Below are 27,045 nucleotides of genomic sequence, written 5' to 3'. Positions count from 1 at the left end.
TTAGGCAAAGGAATTATGGATAGGTTTTAATTTTAATAAAAATTAAAATGTGAACAATTATAATTCTGTATTTCCTTTTTCCAATAATCTTATTTATGATCTATAAAAATTATAAAAATATAAATTGTAGAAACTTTTTACATTTTCTGTTTAAAACTAAAAAATTTTTATTTTTTAAAATCAGTTTGTTGAAATATATATAATACCATTCTACTTGGTCACCTCGTAGTCTACAGTTGTGCATGTGGTCAGGGAAGAAATACAAATTGACGTTTTATCTTATATGTTTTTTCACATAGGCAGAAAAGCATGAATTGTTATAAAAGTATATATATACGTTTTGGATTTCCAGAAGTACTTTATTTTTTCTTTTTTTTTTTTGAGACGGAGTCTCGCTCTGTCGCCCAGGCTGGAGTGCAGTGGCCGGATCTCAGCTTACTGCAAGCTCCGCCTCCTGGGTTCACGCCATTCTCCTGCCTCAGCCTCCCAAGTAGCTGGGACTACAGGCGCCCACCACCTCGCCCGGCTAATTTTTTGTATTTTTTGTAGAGACAGGGTTTCACCGTGTTAGCCAGCATGGTCTCGATCTCCTGACCTCGTGATCCGCCCATCTCGGCCTCCCAAAGTGCTGGGATTACAGGCTTGAGCCACCGCGCCCGGCCTTTATTTTTTCTTAAATCACATGTTTGACTTTTTAAAAGTCAAATATGTTCAGAATAGACAAATCAGAACATATATTTTAAGAAGTTTTAAAATTCCCATATTCCATTCCATTATCCAAAGACAGTTAATGTTTTTGCATATTTATACTTTAATATGTTTCTTTTTAAAAGATGTTATAATATACTTATTTTCCCTCATTATTGTAATTTTTACAAACATTCTTAATATTTTCCAAAATTAAACCATATTTAGCATATTTAACCACATTACTACTCAAGATATCTTCACTTTTATAAATAATTCTGTGAGAATGGTGTGCTTGTATATTACAGGTTTTGTTTTTAGGAAGTTCCTTGAGGAAAATTCTAAAAGTGGAACTACTGGGTTAAGGGATACAGTGATTTTAAGACTTTTTGATATATTAATAACAAAAAACTTAAATCAATTTATACTCTCAAAGAGTATAAGAATACCTGTTTTATTGCATCATTATCAGTATTCAGTATTTTTGTTCTTGAAATATGAGACAATTGGAGAAATAAAAGAGAGATCTGCTTTGATGTTGGTAAGTTTTTGAAGTTTTCTAATGATGTTAGACTTTCCTACTTTTGCTAACATATAGTAAATTATCTTTGGGTAATTGTTCATAACGTTAGTTAATGTGTTTAGTGGAGACTTTGTATATTTAATAACCAATTTATGTTATCTTTTTAGACTAACATTTTGTCACATGTAGTGTATCTGTTTTCCTCAGTTTCTTGTCTTTTAGATGTGCTTGTATTTTTGTCATAAATTCTAATTTTTAAGATCAAATTTGTCAGCCTTTTTTGAGTGTAACATCTTTCACTACTTTAATTTTAGAATGTTTCCTTCTTGCAGAAATTTGATAAATATTTGCTTTTATTGTATCTTCCTTTTTATATTTTGAATTTTTATACTTCTTGAGTTCACTTGCTATGTGTCTGATGAAATGGTATGAGGTACAGATTATAAACAAAGTTGCCTAAGCCCATGACATGTCCCAGAATCATTTAGTGAATGATTTAGTGTCCCAGAATCATTTAGTGAATGATCTTTCTGTTTTCTTTGATTTGGGAAGTTTACTTTATCATATATTTTTATTTTTATGTTGTATTATTTTTAAAAATTTCATAGCACTATAATATTTTAATATTTGGATATGGTACATCTTTCTTCACAATTATTAATTTTCATTTTAAAAACATAGTTCTGGCCGTGTGCGGTGGCTCACGCCTGTAATCCCAGCACTTTGGGAGGCCAAGGCGGGAGGATCATGAGGGCAGGAAATCGAGACCATCCTGGCCAACATGTTGAAACTCTGTCTCTACTAAAAATACAAAAATTAGGTGGGCATGGTGGTACGCGCCTGTAATCCCAGCTACGCGGAAAGTGAGGCAGGAGAATCGCTTGAACCCAGGAGGCAGAGGTTGCAGTGAGCCAAGATCACACTACTACACTCCAGCCTGGTGACAGAGTTAGACTCCATCTCAAAACAAAACAAAACATAACTTGCCAGTTTATGCGTCCAAGTTTATGCATCCAAGTACATTAAGATTTTTTTTTTTTTCTTTTTTGAGATGGAGTCTTGCTCTGTCACTTAGGCTGGAGTGCAGTGGCACCATCTTGGCTCACTGCAACCTCTACTTCCCGGGTTCAAGGGATTTTCCTGCCTCAGCCTCCTGAGTAGCTGGAATTACAGGTGCCCAACAACACGCCCAGATAATTTTTGAATTTTTAGTAGAGACGGGGTTTTGCCATGTTGGCTAGGCTTGTCTTGAACTCCTGACCTCAGGTGGTCCGCCTGCCTCAGCCTCCCAAAGTTCTGGGATTACAGGCGTGAACCACTGCATGTGGTCTTAAGATCATTTTTAAAAGTTTAATAAGATGGTTTTTTAAATGCCAATTAGCCTATAAATCAGTTTGGGATGATTTAGCACCTTTAAATTATTCAGTTTTCCTTTCTAGGAATATGGAATAATTTTAGATTTTTTTCTTTATGTAGGTCACAAAATATGACTGTTTGAAGTAAATATCTTTTATTTTACATTATCTAGCTAGATATTGCCAGACATAAATAACAGTATCTGTAATAACAATATTTGTGCATATAATAATATTGCCAAGTATATAATGATAATATAATAATATCCACATCCATTGGCCTTGGGGTTTATTAAGAAACTGTCTAGTTTAATTTTCAAAACAAACTGAGGAAGTAGTCACTATATTTTCCATTTTACAAACAGGGGAACTAAAACCTAGGGAGTTTAAGTAACTTGTACCAATTTTCAACTTCTGAGTGACAGACCCAGGTCTTTGACCCCTGACTTCAAAGTCTGTGCTCTTAACAACACCAAACTGCAATATGAAAGCTACTGAATTTTATATTTTTAACTTATATTCCAATTGACTGGATTTTAGGATTTAGAGAAAAGTACATTAGAATTACAAATTTCAGATCAGCATTCTTTATTCCCTATTGCAGACTCCTCAATAAATCCTCTATTGAATTTCAAAGAATACTCCAGAAACAAGAACCCTCAAATGACTGTTAGTAGAATTTGTCAAGAGAAGCTTAGAAAATCTTATTAATATTTTTGCATACATTATGTCCCTTAGCAAAAACTTTGTGATTTGGAAATTATATCACCTCTACCCCCTGGAATTTCTTATATAAAAATAACTCCTAGAAATTCCTACTTAATTTTTTAAATGCATTAGATAACCATCATAATGATATGGTATTAATACACCTACTGTGGTCACAACAGGAAAAATAAGAGGGAAAGACAAGCCACTGTTCTTCAAAGGCCATTGAGAATCATACTTGTGAGCTAAAATTTCTCAACAACATGGCTCGATTGACTACATAATTTTAAAAAGTGATCCTTAAGAAATAGATGGTGACATATATGATAGCTTATGAATAATACTGTAGTATTTATTCAGGATGAAGAGTCCTTAAAAAATGGGGTTAGACCATATAATTTTCTTTTTTTTTTCTTTTTGAGACAGAATCTCGCTTTGTCACCCAGACTGGAGATAAGTGGCACAATCTTGGCTTGCTGCAACCTCTGCCTCCCGGGTTCAAGCGATTCTCCTGCCTCTCAGTCTCCAGAATAGCTGGGATTACAGGGACGTGCCACCACGCTAATTTTTTGTGTTTTTTGTAGAGATAGGGTTTCATCATGTCAGCCAGGCTGGTTTTGAACTCCTGACCTCAAGTGATCCACCTACCTCGGCCTCCCCAAGTGCTAGGATTATAGGCATGAGCCACCACACCCGGCCCAGACCATAGAATTTTCTCATAAAACTGTACATTATCAGAGATACCTCATAGAAAGGAGGAAAATGGCTCTGTCTCATAAAATTAAGTCTTCTGACTCTCTTTGGTGTTCTGATGGTGCCTGTTCATTAGGGCTGCAAGAATCAACCTTCTTGTTTTTCTGCATCGTTTACTTGCTCATGCAAGTGGTAAAAAATAAAGAAACTGAAACCAAAACGTACACTACCAAGTTTTGTGTTTCTTCACCGGAGCCACAAGTATGGATTATTTTTACTGAGATGATGAACTCTTTCTTCTAAACCCAGTTATCTGGACATGTGTATATCTTGCCTAAAGCTGAGCTTTTGTGATTTTGAAGAGGTTCACAGGAATCCAGTCTCGCAAATTATTTCCATATTAATTCTTACTAACAAAACATACAAACACCATTTTCCTTAACATCCTGCATTTTTGATCAGAGTAACATTGGGATTGGCAGGTATAAGCTCAGAGGCCATGCAGATGAGATGTTAACTTTGTTCCTTAACTTACTCTGTCTTTTCTTTCTGCATTTAGTTGTGTAGATTATGTAAGTGATTCTCACAGGAAAATTCCAGTGATGACTGAAAAGCAGCTTCCATACTAAAACTTGAATACTCTTTGGGAGATGGACTCCTTTCTAATCTACTGCAATCACAATTAAAAGGGTCTAATTCACCAAAGTAATGAAGGAGTTGGTTCCGAACCCTAGGACATAGGGTCTTATGCTTAGAGTAACTGTAATCTGAAGTACTGCTTAGCATGATGAGAACCATCTAACTTAACACGAAGACCAAATAACCAGTATAGTATGCTGAGAAGTTAATTGTGAAATTCTTAATATGCAGAGCCCCTATTTTGACATCTGAGAACTTTCCCAAAGGACGCTTGGATTCTCCTAAACCAATGCTTTTTAAACTTTACTGTGTATACAAATCACCTGGAATGAAGATTCTTATTCTGTAGATCTGGATTAGGATCTGTAAACTAAAAATAAAGTCCTAAACCCCCTCACCGACTGAATGGACCCCCTTGTGTCCAAGAGGATCCCAGAAGAACCTTAAAACTGAGTTCCTGGCCATGACAGGATGGGAGGTCAGACACACCTCATTATAACCTCTCTCTTTTGTGGTTTAGACACAAAAACTGACCAAGATCAATGTTAAAGTAGAGATCATAAGACTTACAGAACAGAATCTTGTTGGCAATAAGATCCCAGATTATAAACAGGACCAAAGGCCATGCCAGTCAAGGGTTAAGTCACACTCCCCTAAACTTAAACTGTGTTCTAACTGCCACAAGGTTTTTCTTTTTATCTGGCAACTAAACAAGCAGTGACCTAAAGATAAGCAATGTTAAAACAATTACAGCTCATCCAGTTCACAGACATGAACGGAACCCCTGTTCCATCAGCCATAACTACAGCTTTGATTGGACAAGAGACTGATTTCAGTAACTTTCTCCTCATAAGAGGACCACCGACCATGGACTGGCTCTCGCCAGTTTACAGAGACTGCACGCTCACATGCCTTTGTCCCGAAAAGACTTTTATTTTTTTCTTTTGAGACAGAGCATCACTCTGTCACCGAGGTTGGAGTACAGTGGTGCGATCTCAGCTCACTGCAGCTTCCACCTCCTGGGTTCAAGCGATTTTGTGCCCCAGCTTCCCAGGCATCCAAGAATACAGGTGCCCACCACCACACCCGGCTAATTTTTTGTATTTTTAGTAGAGACAGGGTTTCTCCATGTTTGCCAGACTGGTCTCAGACTCCTGACCTCAGGTGATCCACCCACCTTGACCTCCCAAAGTGCTGAGATTACAGGCGTGAGCCACCATGCTCGGCCTGAAAAGGCATTTTTACATATAGGGCCTAATTGTAATATATTTAAGTGTTAAGTCTCCACCACAAAGTGAACATGGGTGGTATGTTACATGTATGTTTGTTCAATTCTTTAGGACCACCTTCATGAATATTCACAGCTCCTCCTGTAACCAGTTGAGCATGTATGTTTAGTCAAACTCTTCAGCATAAAGCTCCTATCCCAACCCCTCCTCCTTCAACGTGCCTGTCTCTGGTCTTGGCTGGAGGCATACCTCCTAGCCTGCAGGAGGGCCACCTTGCCGGCTGTAACTCTTTATAAGAAATAGTCTCCTCCTCTCCTTTTCTAAAATTATAAAAATTATGCTATTTTAAAAAATTTTTCTGATATTATGAGGGATTCACATCATTGATGACACTGCTTGTTTGTGGATCTCACTTTAGAAGTGAAGTCTTGACCAAAAAGATCCCAGCTGACTTTTAGACAGCCCACTGCAAAATCAGTCATGGCTCCCTGAATATTTCAATACTGTCTACTGCTCTTTATATACTAAATAATTTGGGAGTGAGGTTTTATAATTCCATAGAACTTTTACATTGATTAAAACGTCCTTGCAGCTTGTAATGGAAAAAGTCCATCAGGGGTATTAGAAATATTCCTTCGAAATGTAACAAAAATATCCTTCAAAAGTAACTCTTTCAAATCTTGGAAACATTGCAAGAAAGTGGCCTTCACCTGGGATCCTTGAAATGGTGGATATTTCTTTCTTTTCTTTTATTTAGCTTTCCCCATAGTAGACTGGCACACTGCTCTTTGATGTTCAACTAACATTGCACCCTTGACCATTGACTTTTGTAGAAAATCTTGGCTGGTTTTGTGAGAAAATCTAGTTTTCCTGGGGCATTGGTAGGAAAATATGAAAATAAAGGCACAGAGACAGATACCATGATTATGACACTGAAGTACAAGTGAGACAGGTTTGCTGGGGACATTAATAGTTCAGCGAGCACCAAGGCTGCCGTGCAAAGGCATCTCCTATGACGGCTATTACTTTCTGATCATACTCTGCACTAACCACACCATACTTGGTGATCATCCTGTAGAAGTAAGTACTCAATACCTTGACTCCTTGACCAAATAGGAATAGTAGTCAGGTGATCATGAAGCTAACTCTATAAGATCATGTCTAGTTGGTGGCAGACATGATTGGTGAGGTCAAAATCAGGAAGCAGTGATTTTTTCTTCTTTTCATTTTAATCTCTGTGGTGGTAGGATTTTTATCTGGGTGTGATAAATAAGAGAGGAAAAAAGGATCTGAAGCTCTCATTATACACATATATCTACCTAAGCAGAGGATTACATTAGGAAAAAATCCAGGAGTGGTTTACTAAACTCTATGGCTGGCCAAACTTTCCATTCCAGTAGACAGTCAGAATTTATTCTTTCTGATACGGGCTCTAGTTTCTTTCCTTCAGTTCCAGTTTCTACCTTTTGCTGTTACCAGCAGCTGCAAAAGTCCAGCCTTTCCTCTTGACTTCTTTAATTCTCCTCCTTTCATCTAAATATTGCTTCAAATTATTTATTTATATGCATGAAACTTAACAGCAAACCTATGGTCATGACATTTTGTTAATAACTTTTTTCTTACCATGGAAGTAATTGAGATAGAGAACTTGGAAAATGCAGAACTGTAGAAAAACAAGAAAAATATTTTTTGGTCCATAATTCTTACTAATCAAAAAAATCACTATTAAGATTTTAGCGTATGTCCTCATGTTTTTCTCTTACTATGCATTTAAAAATTTGTTTTTAATCAAGGAAACATTAAAACACAGAAAAAATTAAATGATACAAATATGTCTGTGTAAAACTCTCCTTACCCCCACAGATAATCATTTTTGTCAGTAGCCCACCGAATGTTTTTAAAGAATTCTTATTTGTTTGTTTGTGGCGGTTACTCTTTAATCTAAAATAATGTATTTCAATTTTATTTTTTAACTTACTAATTTTAGACAGTATCTATTAACTCACTGTTATAAAAGATGAGATTAGGATGCTTACAGGTATTCCCCACCTTCCTCCTCCCTGATTTTTGTTATTTTTGAAAACAGTTGTTAGGCTTGCTGGGAGCATCTATTTAACCCTACTACACACCTCAGCTATATGGTATAGCCTATTGCTCCTAGGCTACCAACTTGTTAAGCATGTTACTATACTGAATACTTAGGCTACCAACTTGTTAAGCATGTTACTATACTGAATACTGTAGGCAATTGTAACACAGTAGTAAGCATTTGTGTATCTAAACATATCTAAACATAGAACACATACAGTAAAAATATGATATGAAAGATAAAAAATGTTACACCTCCATTATAATCTTATGGGACCAATGTTGACTATGTGGTCCATTGACCAAAACATCATTACATGTTTACATTGGTGACAGCCTCATCTTGAACTGGCTTTTGCAAATGTTGCCTCTGAACTTGAATTTCTCTGGGCCTCTTTTGAAAAATGTTCCTCTTACCTATGAAATTTTGGGCTGTAAGTTTTTATTTCTTGGTTTGCTCCCTTAGTCTGATTTTATTTAGTTTGTACTTTCCAGAATTTCCTTGAACTTTTTGTGAACTGCTGTCTTCATTCCATGCCCCTCATCCTTAATGATGTGTTTTTAAACTTTACAAATGCTTTTTATTTATTTCATGGCGTTTCTGTCATTTCATGGAGACTTTGGGAAATAGAGGATGAGAAATGTGTTCAGTTGGCCAGGCGCGGTGGCTCAAGCCTGTAATCCTAGCACTTTGGGAGGCCGAGACGGGCGGATCACGAGGTCAGGAGATCGAGACCATCCTGGCTAACACGGTGAAACCCCGTCTCTATTAAAAATACAAAAAACTAGCCGGGCGAGGTGGCGGGCGCCTGTAGTCCCAGCTACTCGGGAGGCTGAGGCAGGAGAATGGCGTGAATCCGGGAGGCGGAGCTTGCAGTGAGCTGAGATCTGGCCACTGCACTCCAGCCTGGGCTACAGAGCCAGACTCCGTTTCGGGAAAAAAAAAAAAAAGAAATGTGTTGTTTACCATTTGGTGACACTACAAATAATTTCCTCTATATGGCCATTGCTTGGTTTCATTTTGTTGTAAGCTTGATATCTTATTCATTGAATTAATTTATATCTTAATAAGAACAAAGTCATAGGATCATATTGATATTGGCTCTGATGCCAGGGACCTGAAACCCCCTCATCCCCTTCATCTTTGTTTTCTATAGGCCCTGCCTTTTTTCATTGTTTCCCCTATTAGATCCAGACTTGCTCTAACCATCTACTTATGTGGTTTCCATAAACCACTGTGCAAAAGCTGACGATGAGGAGTAATTATGTCCCACCCCTAGTTTTTACTACCTTCATTACTTATATTTAAAAGATATTTAATTAGTGGCTATCCAGCATTGGACCCTGTTCTAGGTGCTAGACATATGGTAGAGAATGAAAAAGAATTCCTGTCCTTGTGGTACCTACATTCTAGAAGGCAAGGACATGTTATTTCCTGTAGTACTACAGCCCTCAGCTCTGAACAAATTGGCAAACACTAGAAGGATAAAAAATGCAGTGCTGCCAGCTTAGTAAACACACATAATCAAAACTCCCACTGGCTGAGCAATACCTCAAACTGTCTCCTAATGAAAAACTAAGTAGTCAGAATCTCTTTGTCCAATGATCAGTCGATGTTTAATAATGAAAATAATAATCACATTTAAGGGAACAAATACTTTAAATCTTAAAATTTAAAAATAACACCAGTGTCCTATAATATAATAAAGATTAAAACATTTGGCATATATATATAATGGAACTATAAAACTATTATAAATGATACTTATGAAGTTTTTTTTTAAGATGATAAAATCGTTAATTCGTAAATGAAAATTCATGATACAAAATTATGTATGGCTGGGAGCAGTGGCTCAGACCTATAATCCCAGCACTTTGGGAGGCTGAGGCAGGAGGATAGGTTGAGCTCAAGAGTTTGAGGTCAGCCTAGGCAACATAGTGAGACCTCATCTCTACAAAAAATTAAAAGAAAAAATTAGCTGAGTGTGGTGGTGCACACCTGGTCCCAGCTACTTGAGACACTGGGGTGGGAGGATTGCTTGAGCCTAGGAAGTTAAGGCTGCAGTGAGCTGTGATTGTGCCCCTGCACTCCAGCCTGGGCAACAGGGCAAGACTTTGTCTCAAAAAATTATTATTATTATTATGTATATAGTTGGACTCTATATGTTAATTCAGCAGTCTCAGCTTCTTAGGGTATTAACAAAAATTACATTTTTTCCTCCCCAATCACTGCTTTCAACTATGCATAAGGGAACTCCAGAGTCTCATCATTGAAACATTTTGGACACATTCTATAATATTCTGATTACTTTCAGTTTTTGAAGTATAGTCCAGTTTTAAAACTTCAGTCTAATTTCTAATTCAACCTCTTTTCTTTCCGCCACAACCGACTGATTTTGGGGAGCAGTCTCTCGTGGAGGGAGAGGGAATGGATCCAGCTTCTTATGCAAACGGCCCTTGGGTCAGGGGTAGGGAGGCAACAAGGGCCTCACTCCGGTTCAGCATATTCAGGTCAGATGCCAGTGCATCAAGGCTTGAGATGTTCTCCAGACAGGTCAAGTGTGGTGGGTGCCCTTGGGCAATGCTCAGCTTTACCCAGCACCCCTCTGTCGCTGTGAGGAAAAGAAAGACTTCCCTCAGGTCTACACCAGTAGTATACCTCCCAGCTTCATCTCTGGGTTGTGCTCTTTACCACCCAGCAGCCTCCTGGGGTGGATCATGCTCCTCTGCTTCTCCTCTAACTCATGGAACCATAAAACCTCAGTGGTCCTTGCCATGTCGTTTAAGGTCATAGAGAACCAGACTGTGGGCAGTCTGGTCTTACCATCTTCTCAGGCATACTATGTCTTTAAGCCTTAATGGCAGTGGTTTTCCTACTCCCATCTTCAGAAATTTCTAGACTAGAAACAGGGAATAGTCTCTATGGATGCCTCATGAACAATGGGAAACTCTCCCAAAAACTGCTTTAGTCCAATGGTAGCACAAAATTACAAAACACTTTCAACTTAGGCTGGGCGCAGTGGCTCACGCCTGTGGTCCCAGCACTTTGGGAGGCTGAGGCGGGTGGTTCACGAGGTCAGAAGTTCGAGACCAGCCTCGCCAAGATGGTGAAACCCTGCCTCTACTAAAAATACAAAAAATTAGCCGGGCGTGGTGGCGCGTGCCTGTAATCCCAGCTACTCGGGAGGCTGAGGCAGTGAACCCAGGTGGAGGCTGCAGTGAGCTGAGATCATTGTACTCCAGCCTGGCGACAGAGCAAGACTCTATCTCGAGAAAAAAAAAAAAAAAAAAAAAAAGAGTTGCTAGTTAGCAGGCCTCAGGAAGGGAGATGCCAATCTCCTCTTCTTCAAAGCACCCTATGAATTTCTATGAATTGTTTTCTTGGACTTCCTACTCTCAGCCCCATCCACTCTCTCCTTGGGAGAACGAAAACCCTCTCCAAGAAGCCAAATATGGTTTCTTCCCTTCTTTCCCATACACAGACCTCTCTTACGGTGACGTAAAAGTGAAGAGAGGAGTTTCCTAGGGTGATGGTTGCTGGCAGTAAGGTTGGTTATACACTTTTTAATAAGCCCTGGTGGGAGGTTTTGACTCCTAATTATTTATGGCTCCTTAGAAAATGTTCTCAGCTTTGGGCAGTAGCCACAATTCTGAGACAGCAGGAAAAACCCCACTAAGCAGGAGTTGGGAGAAAGAAGACTGAAGACACTTTCAAGCTTAATCATTTTTACCCCCTTATTTGTATTATCTGGAAAAAAAAAGTTTTTAATTCATCCAAATATTATGGTTTTCCTAAATATCTTTGGCAACATCACAGTGTCATAATGTTAGGGTCTACCTGGGTTCTATTCCCAATAATTAATTTTTGTGTTATGGATTAGACCAAGGCACGTGAAATTGCTACCTTGTTCTTCCTTCCCTGTTGCCTGGTCCAGATATCATGATCTCAACTCTACTTGTTTCACTTGTACTATTGATTACTTTTTTTTTTTTTTTTTTTAATGTAAGGAAATTTTACATCCCTGGAAAGTCAGTGTTATTTATAAATAGAAATTTATATGAAAGTTGAGAAAATGGAAACATTTTAACTAGAAGCTATTGCTTATCAAGGTTGTATGCAAAAAGTCTGCCCTTTGTTGTTGTTGCTGTTTATTAAAAAAAACAATGACAGCACATTAGCAAGGTGCTAAGACTACCATCAGGCTTAGGTTTTCTCTTTCCTAAATGCAGAAAGATTTGAAGTCAATGTTATTTAATAATTTCAAGTACCACTAGTGTTAAGTGGCCAGCGTTTTGGATGACACAACTTTGTCAATGTTTTACAGTTTCCATTGTTTTCCCTAGTATTGTGCAGGTCCTCCATGCTTTACTTAGCCTAATAGTTACTTATGTACATGTAGTGAGAGGGAACTAAACAACATCTTTTAGTTTCTTTTCTGTTGGAATCTTATTTCTGAAATTATCTTCCTATTAATTATGAAGACAAAATTTTCAGGTGATAAGATCAAAGATTATTTGAATTTACCAAGGCATAATATTGGTTAAAGAAGAAAAAGAAAAGAAAGGGTAAAAACATAAATATATTAATTCCTCTTTAATAATTCAAGATTTCAGTGATCTGAAAGTATTGGGAAAAGTCACCTGAGTAATAAAGCATGCATCATTTGACTGGATTAAAGTTCAAATCACTGAAAAGCAGCTTATTCTTCATCCGTCACCATGGATACAAAAGGACAGCTGAAGTACAGGCATCTGACATCGCAAGCATGCCCAAACAGGCCTGCAGGGGAGCTGCAGCAGCGCCACAAAGGACAAAAAGAAAAGCGGCCAGGGAAGGGGAGGAACTCGCAAAGGGAAACAGGTCATTGTTAAGATGATGAGTCAGAAGTTGGGTTGGGAAGATTAAATACAGGGAGACATGAGGCCAGCTGAGAAGCTTGACGACTTCAGCATTTGTTTACATTGACCTTTCAGTACCCTTCCTAGCCAGAAATAGAACTAGAGGGACACCGAGACACTGTATCAGATCAGTTGCTACTCAAGCAGTAGTTTCTGTAGCTTCTTCTATTTTCTCCTTATTTTGTGCTTGGGCTTTAATTTTAAATAATTTAAAACATTTAAAATTTTAAACATTTAAAAATAAAGTTTTAGACATTTATTTGCCTGGCTCATCTAATGTTAAAAATAATCCCTAAAGTATCTGAATACTCCAAATAACAGCTTAAAGAATCAAAGGAACAGTATGTGCTGCGCAACAGGAAACGGTAAATATTGAGAAAAATTGCTATTTTAGGTGTTGTTACTCATGAAGAGACACAATTTCTATTTTGGTTTATTTTTGATTTTTACTAACTTAAATTTTTTTTCTTATCAAAATGCAGCACATCTATTCTCAGGTTGCTGGGTAGTACATAAAGACCCAAACAGGAATGCTGGATTCGGAGGTGTGCTGGTAAAGGTTTAACAAGCGGCTCTGGGGAGGCTATGATTTGTAGCATTTGTTGGTTTCCATGGTGTAAATATTCTCACCATGGTTGATTTTGAGCTACCAGGGTGACATCAATTGGCTTGCAAAATTTCTGAAAATGTAACAATTGGCTTTTGCAAGCTGGAACCAGCTGGCTCCAGCACAGCAGTGATTATTCCAGCTCTGACACCAGCTTGGGGTGGAATTTTAAGCACCTCACTGGGCCTCGGTTTCCTTATCTGATGAAGGGGTGGAGCTGGGCTTAATCTTTGGTTGTTAAAACTCCATTGGCTTGCTCTAGTTGTAAGCCGGTCCAACCCGCTTGATTTTGTCGTTGTTGTTGCTCTGTTTTATTTTAGGCTTTTAGCAGCCGGAAAAGCCATGGTTTTTAGTTTCTGTCTCTAGTGTTAGGCAGAAGAGGGATGAGGAAGGGGCTTTACTGTCCAAAACAGAAACAGGAACTGAGAACCCATGACTGTATTCTATCCCCTGGACACCCTTGCAGGGTGATTTGAAAGAGGATTCTTGGGGGCCACTTATGGAAGAGGGTATTTGAGAGATGCTGAGTTGTTAGGGTTCTAATTCCTCGTAGACACTTCAACTTTGCAGGGCAATTCTGATTTTAACTAGCAGTTTTGTTTTATATTTCTTTAAAAGGTACTGTTTGAAAAGAAGGGTCTCTTAGTAAGGAAAAAATGACATCAGAAGATAACTTGAATAATTGATCATAAAGGCCCTCTTATATTTATAAACAACTGATGATTCCATGAAACTAAAAATGTGAATCAAACACCAATATACTGATGTCTGTAGAGTACTTGAAGTGTTTGTCGGAGGCTCCTCAGATGATGCCTATGAGTATGTATGTGTGCAGACTACACAGATTGTAATCCACTTGTGCCCCTCACCTCCCTGCTGCTATGCCTCCTTCAACAGAGAGACAATTACTATGTTTTAAATATGCTTCTTATGTTTTTAATATGGGGTTCCCATATAAGATTTTACTTGAGAAAGGGTTCTGCTGCAGAAAGTGGGTGGGGGATTAAAGACAACTGACTGATGCCATTTAACAAATCCAGAAACCAAGCTTTAAGAAAGAATGCCTTATCCTGTGTTTCACAACTAGTAAGAGGCAGAGCCATGTATGGAATTCAGGACTCTGGGTTTCCAGACCAGCAATATTTTCCTTTTTGGAAGCTTGCTACCTGGGACCATTACTTTCTATTATATACCTCTGGGTAAATAATCTAATCCCGTGTTGTCCAATAGGTTAGCTACAACCTACATGTGACTACTGAGTACTTGAAATGTGGCTGGCCTCAAATGAAATGTGTTGTAATTGCAAAATATATACTAGGTGTCAAAATCTTAGTATAAAAAAAGGTGAAATATCTCATTGATGACTTTAAAATGTTGATTGCAAGTTGAAATAATTTGGATATTAAATATTAAATAAAACTAACCTTACTTTTTAAAAACTTATTTTATTTATTTTTGAGACAGAGTCTTGCTCTGTTGCCCAGGCTACAGCGCAGTGGCACGATCTCTGCTCTCTGCAAGCTCTGCCTCCTGGGTTCCTGTCATTCTCCTGCCTCAGCCTCCCGAGTAGCTGGGACTACAGGCGCCCGCCACCACGCCCGGCTAATTTTTTGTATTTTTTAGTAGAGACGGGGTTTCACCGTGTTAGCCAGGATGGTCTCCATCTCCTGACCTCATGATCTGCCCGCCTTGGCCTCCCAAAGTGCTGGGATTATAGCGTGAGCCACCGCACCCAGCCTAAAAACTTATTTTAATGTGACTACTAGAGAATCTAAAATTAAGTGGGTGGATCACATTCTATTTCTATTAGACAAATCTGATTTATCCTCAGGGTCAGTTTCCTCATCTATATTCTATTTCTCAGGGCTGTTTAAGATCACAAGGTCATCTTCATGAAAGTACTCTGTAGAGTGCCAGGCAAATATAAGACCTTATTTCAACACATTTTAATTCTTGTGTGGTCATCAACTGTTAGTTGTTCTCTGTAAGATGGTAAAAGTTTTGTGGAGGATTTTTTTTCTTTTGCTGTTGTTTACATGGGTTTTTGGGGGGTGGGAGGAGAAGGAGGAGATAAAGTAATGGTGTACGTTGCAAACATAGTAACAAGCACATTCATTTAGTCTCCTCTTTTATATTCAGTGAGTAAAAGACATATTAGACTAGAGCCAATTGTTGCCTGACAGGAACAAAGACATTGAGAAGGAACTTCTCCCTAATGCCACCTTCCAACCTCTCCCTAAGTGCCCCATTTTAGCAGAACCTACTGATAAGCCAACTAGCAAGGATGTCTGGGAAATGCAATTTGTTGAGTCCTAGCTCCTGCACCTTAAAGTAGAATATAGAGGCCAGGTGTGGTGGCTCATGCCTGTAATCCCAGCACTTTGGGAGGCCAAGGTCGGTGGATCACCTGAAGTCAGGAGTTCGAGACCAGCCTGATCAACATGGTGAAACCCTGTCTCTACTAAAAACACAATATTAGCTGGGTGTGGTGGTGCATGCCTGTAATCCCAGCTATTAGGGAGTCTGAGGCAGAAGAATCGCTTGAACCCAGGAGGTGGAGGTTGCATTGCAGTGAGCTGAGATTGCGCCATTGCACTCCAGCCTGGGCAACAAGAGCGAAACTCTTTCTCAAAATAAATAAATAAAAAAGTAGAATATAGAAAAGGCAGGCTAGGATCTGAGAAACAAAAGGCATATAACTGGCACAATTCCAGTTCAACTTTGGCACTGGTGTAAGTGGTGGTACTCAGTGACTTCACCATGGCCACCAGCAGGAGTTGCTTGGTCCTGGAGAGAAGAGGGATAGACTCTTGCCTGGCAGAGCAGTGGTCCTGGTATCTTGCCTAGTGGGATGCCCAGTAGAGGTAGGTATGTTTGTAAGTATGAGACACTCTCTAGGAAGTCCCAGAAATTATTGGTGGGGAAGTTTTTGGAGGGGTGGGGTACTATAAAGCAGAAGCAGTCAAAAAGTAACAAAATTTGGTTAATCTCATCTGTATTTACAGACTGGGGAACTTATAATTACAAGAGTTTTTCTTAAACAAAATGTGAAAACAGGCCCACCAGACTGATCTATGAACCTATTTGAATAAAATTATTATCACTTTTGGGGACATCTATTAGCTTTGTCCAGTATTTCTTCTTCTAGTAACAGCATTCCAGTTTTCCTTTGGAGAATCACCTCACTATTCTGAGTGAACATGAAAGATAAGGGGACTTTATCATATTCTTTCCCCAAGCAAACACTTGGCCACAGTAATTACTACTAGTTTATATTCAGGTGTGGGCAGTCAGAGTTAATACCATGATTTCTGCTGGACCAATCAGGAAAGAGATATTCTTTTTCCATTGGGGTTCCTAGGTAAATAGAATGTAAATCTGGAGCATTCGTGCCCATACCTGGAAGGGAGAGCCTGCCTTAAATAAGACCAACACATAGAAAGTACATCCAAGAGACAGAGAAGAAAAAACTGTAATGATATTGAGTACTTGGATCCAAACATAAGTGGAGCTAGGTCTACTAGATTTTTCTGTTATACAAGCCAATGCATTTTTTTTTTAAGCCATTAAAAAATTGAGGTAAAATTTACATACAGTGAAAAGCACATGTATTTTTATATATTTTGATGAATTTTGATAAAGGAAACTTTTTTTTTTTTGAGATTCTCATTCTGCCACTCAGGCTGGAGTGCAGTGGTGTGATCTCAGCTCACTGCAACCTTCGCCTCCCAGGTTCAAGTGATTCTCCTGCCTCAGCCTCATGTGTAGCTGGGTCTACAGGTATTCACCACCACGTCTGGCTAATTTTGTATTTTTAGTAGAGATGGGGGTCTCACCATGTTGGCCAGACTGGTCTCAAACTCCTGACCTGAAGTGATCTGCCCGCTTTGGCCTCCCAAAGTGCTGGCATTACAGGCATGAGCTACCATGCCCGGCCGGAAACTGTCTTTAACTACCATGTCAGTCAAAACAGCATATTCACATGACTCCAAAAATAACTTTCAGTCCCTTCCACTCGATCATACCTCCAACCCCACAGTGAATAACTGTTCTAATTTTTTCCATTTTAGATGATTTTTGCCTGTTTTTGAATTAAAATTTCCAAGCAACATGACATCAAGAAGTTAGATATAAAAATTTTGAATCTTATGTATCACATTTCTGTAAATTATATAAAATCGTGACGGTGCTTTGCTTTTTTTTGTAGAATGGTATGAAATAGACAACTGAACTTTAGCTAAGGATAATTATACTTACGTGCTTTCCAAAATACTATATATAGTATGTCCCCCCTTTACAAATGATGGTCATTGTAATTTCTCTGTCTACAGTTACGGAGTCTATTTATCTACCTTTACTTTTTTGAAACTTCTAACCATTCAAACTCGACACTAGTTTCCCCAAAGGAAATGAGAATAATCCTACTAGTAAGCATTTGTGGGAGTATTTTAATTACATTATATCAGCTATATCATTGCCATATTGCGTTAAAGAGGCCAATCGAAGTCCTACAGAAAATGAACATTCAGTTAGCAATACAGCAAATCTGGAGATATAGCACTATCAGTGAAAGAAGCCCAGGCATATTAAAAATAAAACACCAAAGTGCTTAATGACCATTGCAGAATTTATTTCATAAGTAAAAAAGAGTCTGATTTCTGTTAACTATAATTTCAAGTGGCAGAAATATAAACGTGGTTTGGTTAACTTTGTTTCCTTTATTTCTGAAAAGCAGAATCCTGTGTGGCAGTGAAATAAAATGTCAAGTGGTATCTTAGAAAATTCTAGCCCTATCAAAAATAATATATAAAACCATATAATATCATAAAACTTTTAAAATTGTTTTCTATTTTGGGGTAACCTTTTAAAATAGTAATTCAATAACTAGTTTTTCTGTAAATTTATAAATTTTCTGGTCTTTTTTCAAGGTCAAACTGATACTGTTATTTTGAATATGAGGGGGTGACTTTATTTACACTGTAAGAATCCTGAGAATATGTTACACACAACTAGACAATTTTTTGGACTCTCCCAGCGTTTTAAATATTTTCTTGCTTACCAACAACTTCTTAACCTGTAGGTGAAACACACTGAAGGCACTAAATCTGAAACCACGAAATTTGGAAGCAGACCTAGGCTTGTACTCTGGCATTTCTACTTACTACTTTAGTATCTTGTGGTAGATACGTTAACTTCTTTGAATCTGCTTTCTCAAGTATAAACAATGAATAACAATACCTGTCTGGAGTCATGAATGAAGATGGAATGAGATTCTACTGCCTGGAGCATTCGGAGGGTTGAATAAATGGTGGTTTCATTCTCTGCTGTCCTTCAGCAATCCTGATTTGACGCTTCCGTGACAGACATTTGTTTGTCCACGTAAATACGGCATGTTTCCTGATTCTTCCTAGCATCTTCCCTTATAAGTAATCCACCCATACATTTACATGTTAATTCTAACAGAGTCCATCAGTGAGCTATTTTAACAGAGTGTCAGCAGAGATAGATTAAAGAATTGATGAAAAGTAATTCAGTGCAATTTAGGGATTACTCATCTTATTTTCACTAACAGATGACTGCCATCTTGTACAGATATATTTCGCATACAGAAATTTACGTTTAATCACAATATTGTTTGGGTGGGTTAGTCTGTAACTTGAAGCATAATGTATTGACAGGATAAAATGAAAGCTTTGAAACAGTGCAAAGGTGGAAAAACGAGGTTAAGCAAGAAGTAGGAATTACCAATCTTCATGGTTAGAAGATTCATTGGGAAGCATTTGCTTTCAAATATTAGATTCTCTAGAGAATGGTGGTAAAGGCCAGTGAGCAATTAACCGCCAGAGTAAGTATTAAGCCACCTTGATAATCAGATGGCTTGGAGCATTTAAAGCCCTCACGAAAGAGGATTTTTTTTTCACCTCCCCTGTCTCCAGCAATTAATGCCATTTTTAAAAGAGAAAATATGTCACACATCAGCTCTCAATAGGCTACTGACATGCTCCTCAAAACGTTCCTTAAAAACAAAACAAAACAAAAAACTTGTGTGCAGTATTTCAGATGCCATTCCAACCCAAACCCGTTCCAAAACCTAAAAATCACTTTCAAGCCAAACTCACGGCTCGTTGGTGATTCACGGCCAGGATCTCGAGGCAGGAACATTAGTGCACTCACCCCGTATTCTCCTGAATCAGCCATTTCGGTAAGAAGACCCAGAAGCACTTGCCGTTTGTTTGTAATTTGTTTACAATTTTAAAGCAAGTTATTTCCCAAAGAAAATCTAAGCAATTAAGTGTTTTACATTAAGCAGTCGCCAATTTTACAATTCATTTCATGAACCCACTTTGTCCTCGGCCCGCGTCCCTCTCAGAGCCCGCTACGCTCAGCAGTCAGGCCTTCGCACAGCTCAACCCATAGACGCCTGGCGCGCTCCGCGCTTTGCCCCAATTTCCCTACTTGGGGTCTCCGCTACAGCTAGAGCAGTCGGCCAATAGAGGCCTTTTCCCGCACTTGCCGTCCCGCCTTCCAGTTCCACTGAAGCCAATAAAAAGGGCCGTCTGGAGACAGAGGCCAATGGGAGCTCGAGTAGAGTCATCATGATTGGCTGCGATCTCTTCGTAGTGCAGTCTAGGCCTCCGCCTCCGTTACCCTGGAGCCCAGGTTACGGCCGCTGCCACCCAGGATCCGCGGTCCTCGCCCCTGTCCCATCCCTGTGTTCAAACCTCCCGCAGCCTGGCAACCTCGGCACCCGCCCCGCAGCCTCCGCAGGAGCCAGGCACCCACTCTTTGGCGGCCACACGCCGAGGCCCCAGATGGGAGTTCGGTCCTAAGAGGGAAGGCAAGAGGCGGGACGCCGCATCGGCTCTGCGGAAGAGCTGGCGGGTTGGAGGTGGGCTTTGAAGTGGGCGTGGAGACGGCGGGGGAGGTGGAGGTGCGAGGTGATGCTGGGGTGAAGCGTCTGGGAGCTGGCGAAGGGGCGTTCTTGGATGGGGGCCTGCGGGTGGTTCTTAAAGCAGGGAAGATGAAGGGATTAGCGACGGGGAGGATTTAGGGACCGCGAGGAGAAGGAAGACCTTGGGAAATGAGTAAAGAGCTCGCCTCCTGAGAGGGTCCCGAGGAAGGGAGGTTGACCGGCACTGGGGGGACTGGGAAGTTAGGAGGAGAGGAGCTGGGAAAGGGTATTTACTTCCAGGGACCGGGAAGAGAAGGAAGGGAGCAGGCGGATCTAGAGAAGGGGTTAAGAGTTATTAAAACAAACAAAACGAAAACCTTGGAGGCCCGTGGAGACTCAAGACTACAGAGGAGGAGCAGGGCCAAGGGCCAAGAAGGAAAAGGAGGCTTTGGTAGCTCTGGGATAATAATAGATGTGTTATTATTAGAGTGGAAGGCCGTACTTGTCCAGGCTGTGATATTCCTATACATCCTTCAGGGATGGGATGAGAGGAATAAAGATGGTTAGCAAATAAAAGAAAAAAAAAAGTGCCTTTTTGGCACATTCGAGTTGGAGTGGGTACTCAGATACAGTTATGTTTACGTTAGATAGACCGTGGGATAGTGTTTAACAGTGAAGAGCCCTGGTCCAGTTCATCTGATATAAACCCCTTTTTTGTTCACTTCGTTCTTTGGAACGTATACTTGGGCACATACATATTTATGCCTGTCCTTTATCTTCACGTTAAGAACTTGCATTAGCGATGTCTTTGGAATCAAAAGTCATTTAAATTAGTTTTTGGGAGTGGCTATATGTTTTTTAGAATGGTAAAACCGATGTTTCCAGTTCTTTACTTATTCCCTCCTTCTTTTGCGTGGTTATTTTATGTTTTTTTCCAGTTGTTCCACATTTAAATTCTATATTACAATTTTAAATATTTTACTTTGTGATTTCCTGCATGTTAGCTAGTATCTTTATCCAAATAAGTTATAGGAAATAATTGTTTGTTTTGATTCTCTAAGTTGACAAAGTATCGTTTTAAATATCAAAAAGTAGTTTGTGACTTTGGAAAAGATATTTTTCTTCTTTTGTCAGTCATATCTCTTCCGTTAAACGTATTGTAGAACTATAATTCTGTAGGACACAGTGGAAGCCCATTGAAATAAAGATGCTACCCTTCTCTTGGGTTCTTCTTCTGCCTGTCATTCTTCAACTCCTTTGTGGGATCTTCTTCCTCTGCCCACCATATTTCATTATTGTTTTTCCCCATAATCCAGTCTTCTGTCTTCTTTTTTTTACTCTGTGTTCTTGGCTGTCTTCTTCCTCTCCTTTGGGTTACACTATTTGTGTTTTATTAACACTCTCCCGATTTTTTATTTCTGATCTGGAACTTTTGAGTTACTGTCAAACTTTTGTAGCTAATTTTTGGTATTTCCACATAAATTTCCTATTCATAGGCATCCCAAACTCAATATGTCCAATATTGAACCCATCACCTTTCCCTGCCAAAACTGTCCTGCTTGAATACCACATTCTCCTAATTTTGCAAGCCCCAAACTTTGGAATTTACTCACGTTCTTCTCTATTCTCATACATAATTTGTCACCAAGTGTAGCTTATCTTACTTGAAAAACATTTATGAATCAATTCTGTACTCTGTATCTCTAGTTATACTACCTTCAAAACACTATCTGTCCGTGATTATCGAGACCAATTGATATTCTTCCTCCAGCTTTCCTGCCCTCCAATTCTTGGATTGGAGATGGATCTTTGCAAATGTCAGATCTGATAATATTAACCCTACTGGAGAGCCTTGGTTACCAACCAACTTATTAATGACATAGAGATTCTTCTTGTGATATTATCTTCTACCCGATCCAGTCCCACTTATTATTACTTTAGCACTACTCCCCAGCCAATCCCATCCTTTTAAGCTAGCATTGTCCATTTGAAGTAGAATGTGAGGTATATCCATTTTTTCAGTAGACACAATAAAATACAGATGAAATTTTAATAGATATTTTAAACCACATATATCCAAAATATTATTTTAGCATATGTCAATATAAGAAAGATTATAGACGAGCTGTTTTATGGTCTGTTTTATGTACTAAGTTTTCAAAATTCCACATGTATTTTACACTTACCGCATATGCCAATTCTGAATAGCTACATTTGAGGTGCTCAGGAGCCGCTGTGTTGGACAGCACAGTTGTAAAGTATTTGCTGTTTGGTGATATGCCATGCTTATCTAGTGCCTTTTACTTTTGCAGATGCTGCATCCTCTTATTGAAATAGGGCCGTACTTCACTGTCTTCTTTTTCTAACCTCATTTACCACCCCACTGTTCAAACACACACACTCAGGAAATTATAATTGTGCTTAACCTCTGCTAATACCGTAAGACTCAATGTAGGCATTATCTCCTCTAGAAACCTTCTCAAACTCCCTCTGTCCTCTAATCTTAGTTTTGAGTTTACTAAGCTTCCTCTGCTTCCTTTTACCATTAGTACTTATAGACTGTCGTATTATTATTTTTTTCTCTCTTGGTTGGGAATCACTTAATGGTAAGGGATCAGTTGTATTTTACTCATTTTTGTATCTTCAGCTCCATCTATAATTCAGTGCCTGACACTTCGTAGGTGTTCAGTAAATGTCTTACAAATGAATGAATGAATGAACATTGTATGATGTTTTCATTTGACTGACTAAACTTTGGGAATATATGCTGTACTTAAGAGGCTTTAATTTGATCCATTGTTTAAAGTGTTTAAAATAAGCTGATTATGTCTTACATTTTAAGTGTAGCATTTACTGTGACCTGATTGATCATATTTGATCATACTTTAAATCCAAACTTTATTTTTTGGTTTTATTTATTCTTTGTTTTATTTTTAACTAAAAATAGTTTGGTTCTTAAGCAAGATTATGCAGATAAGTAGCAGAATAAGGAAAATGCTTATAAATACGTGGGGACATGTATTAGAAGAGTGGAGAAACTTATTTCTCCTTTGTGGAAGAGAAACAGTTGTAGTTTTCTACAAAAACTAACTGCTTCTCTTCCACAAAGGAGAAAAACCAAATGTAGCAATATGGTTTTTACTTTTATCTCATCTTTTTTGGGGGGAGGAGAAATGTCCTTGTTTATCTTTCTTACTTAAGTTTATTTCCATTTTTTTTTGCCTAGTTGTCTGTTGTGTGAACTCTTGCTGGCAGCAAAGGTAGCCAGTCAGCAATGTTTTATACAGAGAAGCTGAGCACAGGGATATGTCAGGAAATTAACAGTTTATTGATTTTACCGTTTTTCTTAAAACTGAGATCGTTTACTTAGAGTCAGATGAATTAGATACCATTAAGATATTTATATACAATGGACTCTGTAGCTTAGATTTGTTTTCTGATTCATTTGTAATCGGAGATAAAAGAAACTTCTGGCACTCGAGGATCTTTCGGTTATCTTTTTTTTTTTTTTTTTGACCTGTTATGTGTAATGTATACTGTTTGGGACTTTTTACTTTTTTTTTTTAAAGGAGAGTTTACTTTTGGATGAGCAATGTCAAGAATTAGATTTGGTAGCTTTCTATTATTGCTGTAGTAGCATGTTTAGCCAGCTTTAGGAAATAAATAGTTCTTAGGAATTGAAATTGGGTGCAAGACTTATAATTTTCCTTTTTTGCTTTTATCTAGTTAATTCTTTGATTATCATTGAGAGAGAACTAATGGGATGCATACAAGTACTCCTCACTCCCCTACTCCCCCCACAACAAACAACTGTTAACTGACTCATTCTTGGTTTAAATTAGTGCAGAACTACACATGGAGTATAAATCTTCAGTGTTCTGTTCATCCAAGATCACTTTTTTCATTTTAAAAAAAAGAATGGGCCAGGTGGGGTGGCTCACGCCTGTAATCCCAGCACTTTGGGAGGCCGAGGTGGGCGGATCACGAGGTCAGGAGATGGAGACCATCCTGGCTAACACGGTGAAACCCTGACTCTACTGAGAAAACAAACAAATTAGCTGGGTGTGGTGGTAGGCGCCTGTAGTCCCAGGCGCTTGGGAGGCTGAGGCAGGAGAATGGCGTGAACCCGGGAGGCGGAGCTTGCAGTGAGCTGAAATCGCGCCACTGCACTCCCGCCTGGGCAAGAGAGCGAGACTCCGTCTCAAAAAAAAAAAGAGAATAATTATATTCACTCAATAGTATTATGACTACATTACATTAGTCATTACATTAGTGAGAAATTATTGTTGTAATTGCAGGTTAAATTCATTTTGTTTGAAGCCTTATTAGGTTTTCAGTTATTTAAAATTAACCTGGAAAAAAGTATTTCAGCTTTACAATGGCAGTGACTCTGAGCAAAACTTTTTGATTTGCTGACTTTTCTCTCAGGAATTTTAGAGATTTAAGTTATTCATATGCAATTATTTTGAAAGAGGGAAGATTTAATTAACATTTTCTTTAAAACAAAAAGGAAAATTTTATAAAATGGAACTTAATATTCTATTTGAAATAACATTATAATCATTCATTTCACAAATAATGAATGGTGGGTGGTGTGTTTACTATGGTGAACTAAACAAACAAGATTTCTGTCTCACGAGTCATATTCAGTAGGAGAGGTAAGACAATAAATGTAAGATTATTTCCAGTAGTAACAAGGTCTGTGAAGAAAATAAAGCAGAGTGATAGGATAGAGTGACTGGGCTCACTTTAATAGAAGGTTGTCAGGGAGCCATTTTTGAGAAAGTTATGTTTGTGCTGAGAACAGGAAGAAGAGAATGAACCACTTTTGTGAAGTTCTAGTTAGTGCAGCAAGTACGAAGTCTGTTGGCAAAAATCGTTTATGTTGAAGGCACAAAAGAAGGTTAGCCTACCTGAGAAAGGAAATTTGAGAGGAAGAGTCATGTAAGGATAGAGAAGTAGACAGAAGGGCTCGACTTTGTATGAGTTTGCAGGCCTGGTTAAGGACTCTGACAGCCATAGGAGACCATTGAAGTGTATTAAGCAGGAGAGCAGTGCTGGTCTGATTTCTGTTTTGAGTTGCTTTTTCTCACTGCTGTGTGAAAAACTGACGTGAAGCAAGGATGAAAGTGGAATATCAGTTAGGAGGTTATTGCAGAAGTCCTACAGAGAAAACGTGGATGTGGACTAGATTCACATGACTTAGACTAGAGCAGTACCACTGTGGACAGTAAGAAATGGTCAGATCTGGAATATAGTATGGAGATTAAAGTGTCTGGTTTTACAGATGGTTTGGATGAGAGATGTAGGAAGAAGGAATCCAGGATGATCTTTAGATTTGTGTCATGAGTAATTTAGTGGATGGATTTACCATTTAATGAGATCAGAAACATAGGAAAGAGTTGAGGTGGAAAAGGGACAGATAATGATTTCAGTTTTGGACATGTAAATTTGAAATGATTTTTAGATATCCAAATAGAACTGTCAAGTAGGAAGGTGAATATATGAATGTGGAAGCCAGGGTAAATGAAGTCTAGATGAAATCACCTAAGGAGAGAGTATAGATAACATGTGCTACGCTGTGTATTCCAACATTTAGAGATCAGGAAGAGGAGGCAGATTCAACAAAGGAGACTGACAGGAGACAGCCAGTGAGGTAGTAAGCAAACCAGGAAAAGCAAGTAAGAGAATTTTTAGGAGGGAAGGAATGGTTGGTTATGTCAAACACTGCTGTGAGGTTAAGGACCAGTAGGACAGAAAATTGGCTGATGGTAGGAGGAGATGTGCAAAAGACAAAATAAGAAACTTGGCTGATGGTTTTAGGAAGGTGAATGTCATTGGTGAGCTTGATAAAAGCTGTTTCAGTGGAGTGGTGGAGATGAAAACCTGACTAGTGTGGGTTCAAAAGGAAATGTTTGGAAAAGAAGTGATAGCATTCTAGGTTAAAGATTACTCCTCAAAAAATTATTGGAAAATTGGAGTAGAGAAATTGGGTTGTAGATGCAACAGAACATGGAATCAAGCATCAGCTTCATTAGCACCTCTTCGTTGATAGGAATGATCCTGTAGAGAGGGCACAATTGCCAAAACACAATCCTTGACATTGAGAGGTAGTATGGGAAAGAAGATGAGTAAAAGTTTAGCTTTAAAAAGAAGCAGAAATGCTTCTTCAGTTTTAGCAGAGTTGAGAGGGCAAAGAGGATGGGATAGATACAGGTGGAGGTGGCTTCAAAGATGAGGTAGTTATCATCTGATTGTTATCGAAATATTGAGTAGGTCACTCAACTAAGACTCAGAAAACTTATAGTCTGTTTCAAGTTTTACTAACTGAGCTTTCTGACCTTGGACCAGTTGTGAACTTGGGTAAGTCATTTTGTTTTTCTGGGCCTCAGTTTCCTAAATATTTGCAAAGGAAAGACTTGATTTCCTAGGGTCCTTCCAGTGGTAAATTGTTATGTAATCTTGTTAAGCCATAGTAGTTTTTATTGCTTTATACATTATAAGAAAACTTAATAATTATTTTCTTTACCTCATCTTTATCTATTTCTCTTTTTTTGGTCTAATTTTTTAATGTCTTTTCTTTTTTATTTTACATTCTATTTGCCTGTTTGCTTAATTGAGCTATTTTTCTGAAGTGCTATTAGCCAGGCAGCTACAAGTTTCTACAAGGACTAAGGACTAAGTTTTTACAAGTGAATTTTCACAAGTGTCTGAGTTTCCATTCT

The 27,045-nt window shown here is 38.5% G+C and overlaps 2 protein-coding genes across 4 annotated transcripts in view; one reads left to right on the top strand and one right to left on the bottom strand.

The window, feature by feature from the left end:
• Positions 1–27,045, bottom strand: part of SH3BGRL2 (SH3 domain binding glutamate-rich protein like 2) — a 289,787-nt gene that overhangs the window by 146,082 nt on the left and 116,660 nt on the right. The window contains exons 1-2 of one of the 2 annotated variants that reach the window (XM_011969318.1): positions 19,768–19,904; positions 18,667–18,779 (exon numbers count right to left, since the gene is read on the bottom strand). The exons of the other annotated variant lie outside the window; for it this stretch is intronic. Coding sequence (XP_011824708.1) covers positions 18,667–18,717 — 51 coding nt within the window. The 5' untranslated portion in view covers positions 18,718–18,779; positions 19,768–19,904. Of the gene's footprint in view, positions 1–18,666; positions 18,780–19,767; positions 19,905–27,045 lie in introns of those variants that run through there. 2 annotated transcript variants of the gene reach the window in all.
• Positions 20,048–27,045, top strand: part of LCA5 (Leber congenital amaurosis 5) — a 58,324-nt gene continuing 51,326 nt past the window's right edge. The window contains exon 1 of one of the 2 annotated variants that reach the window (XM_011969322.1): positions 20,048–20,366. The gene's annotated coding sequence lies outside the window, so the exon portion shown is untranslated. The remainder of the gene's footprint in view (positions 20,367–27,045) is intronic. The other variant, XM_011969321.1, reaches the window with a different exon arrangement.

The sequence above is a fragment of the Mandrillus leucophaeus genome, unplaced genomic scaffold, assembly GCF_000951045.1.
Source record: "Mandrillus leucophaeus isolate KB7577 unplaced genomic scaffold, Mleu.le_1.0 Scaffold882, whole genome shotgun sequence".
Taxonomy (NCBI): Eukaryota; Metazoa; Chordata; class Mammalia; order Primates; family Cercopithecidae; genus Mandrillus; species Mandrillus leucophaeus.
The sequence above is the reverse complement of the archived record's forward strand: the minus strand, read 5'-3'. Positions and strand labels throughout refer to the sequence as shown.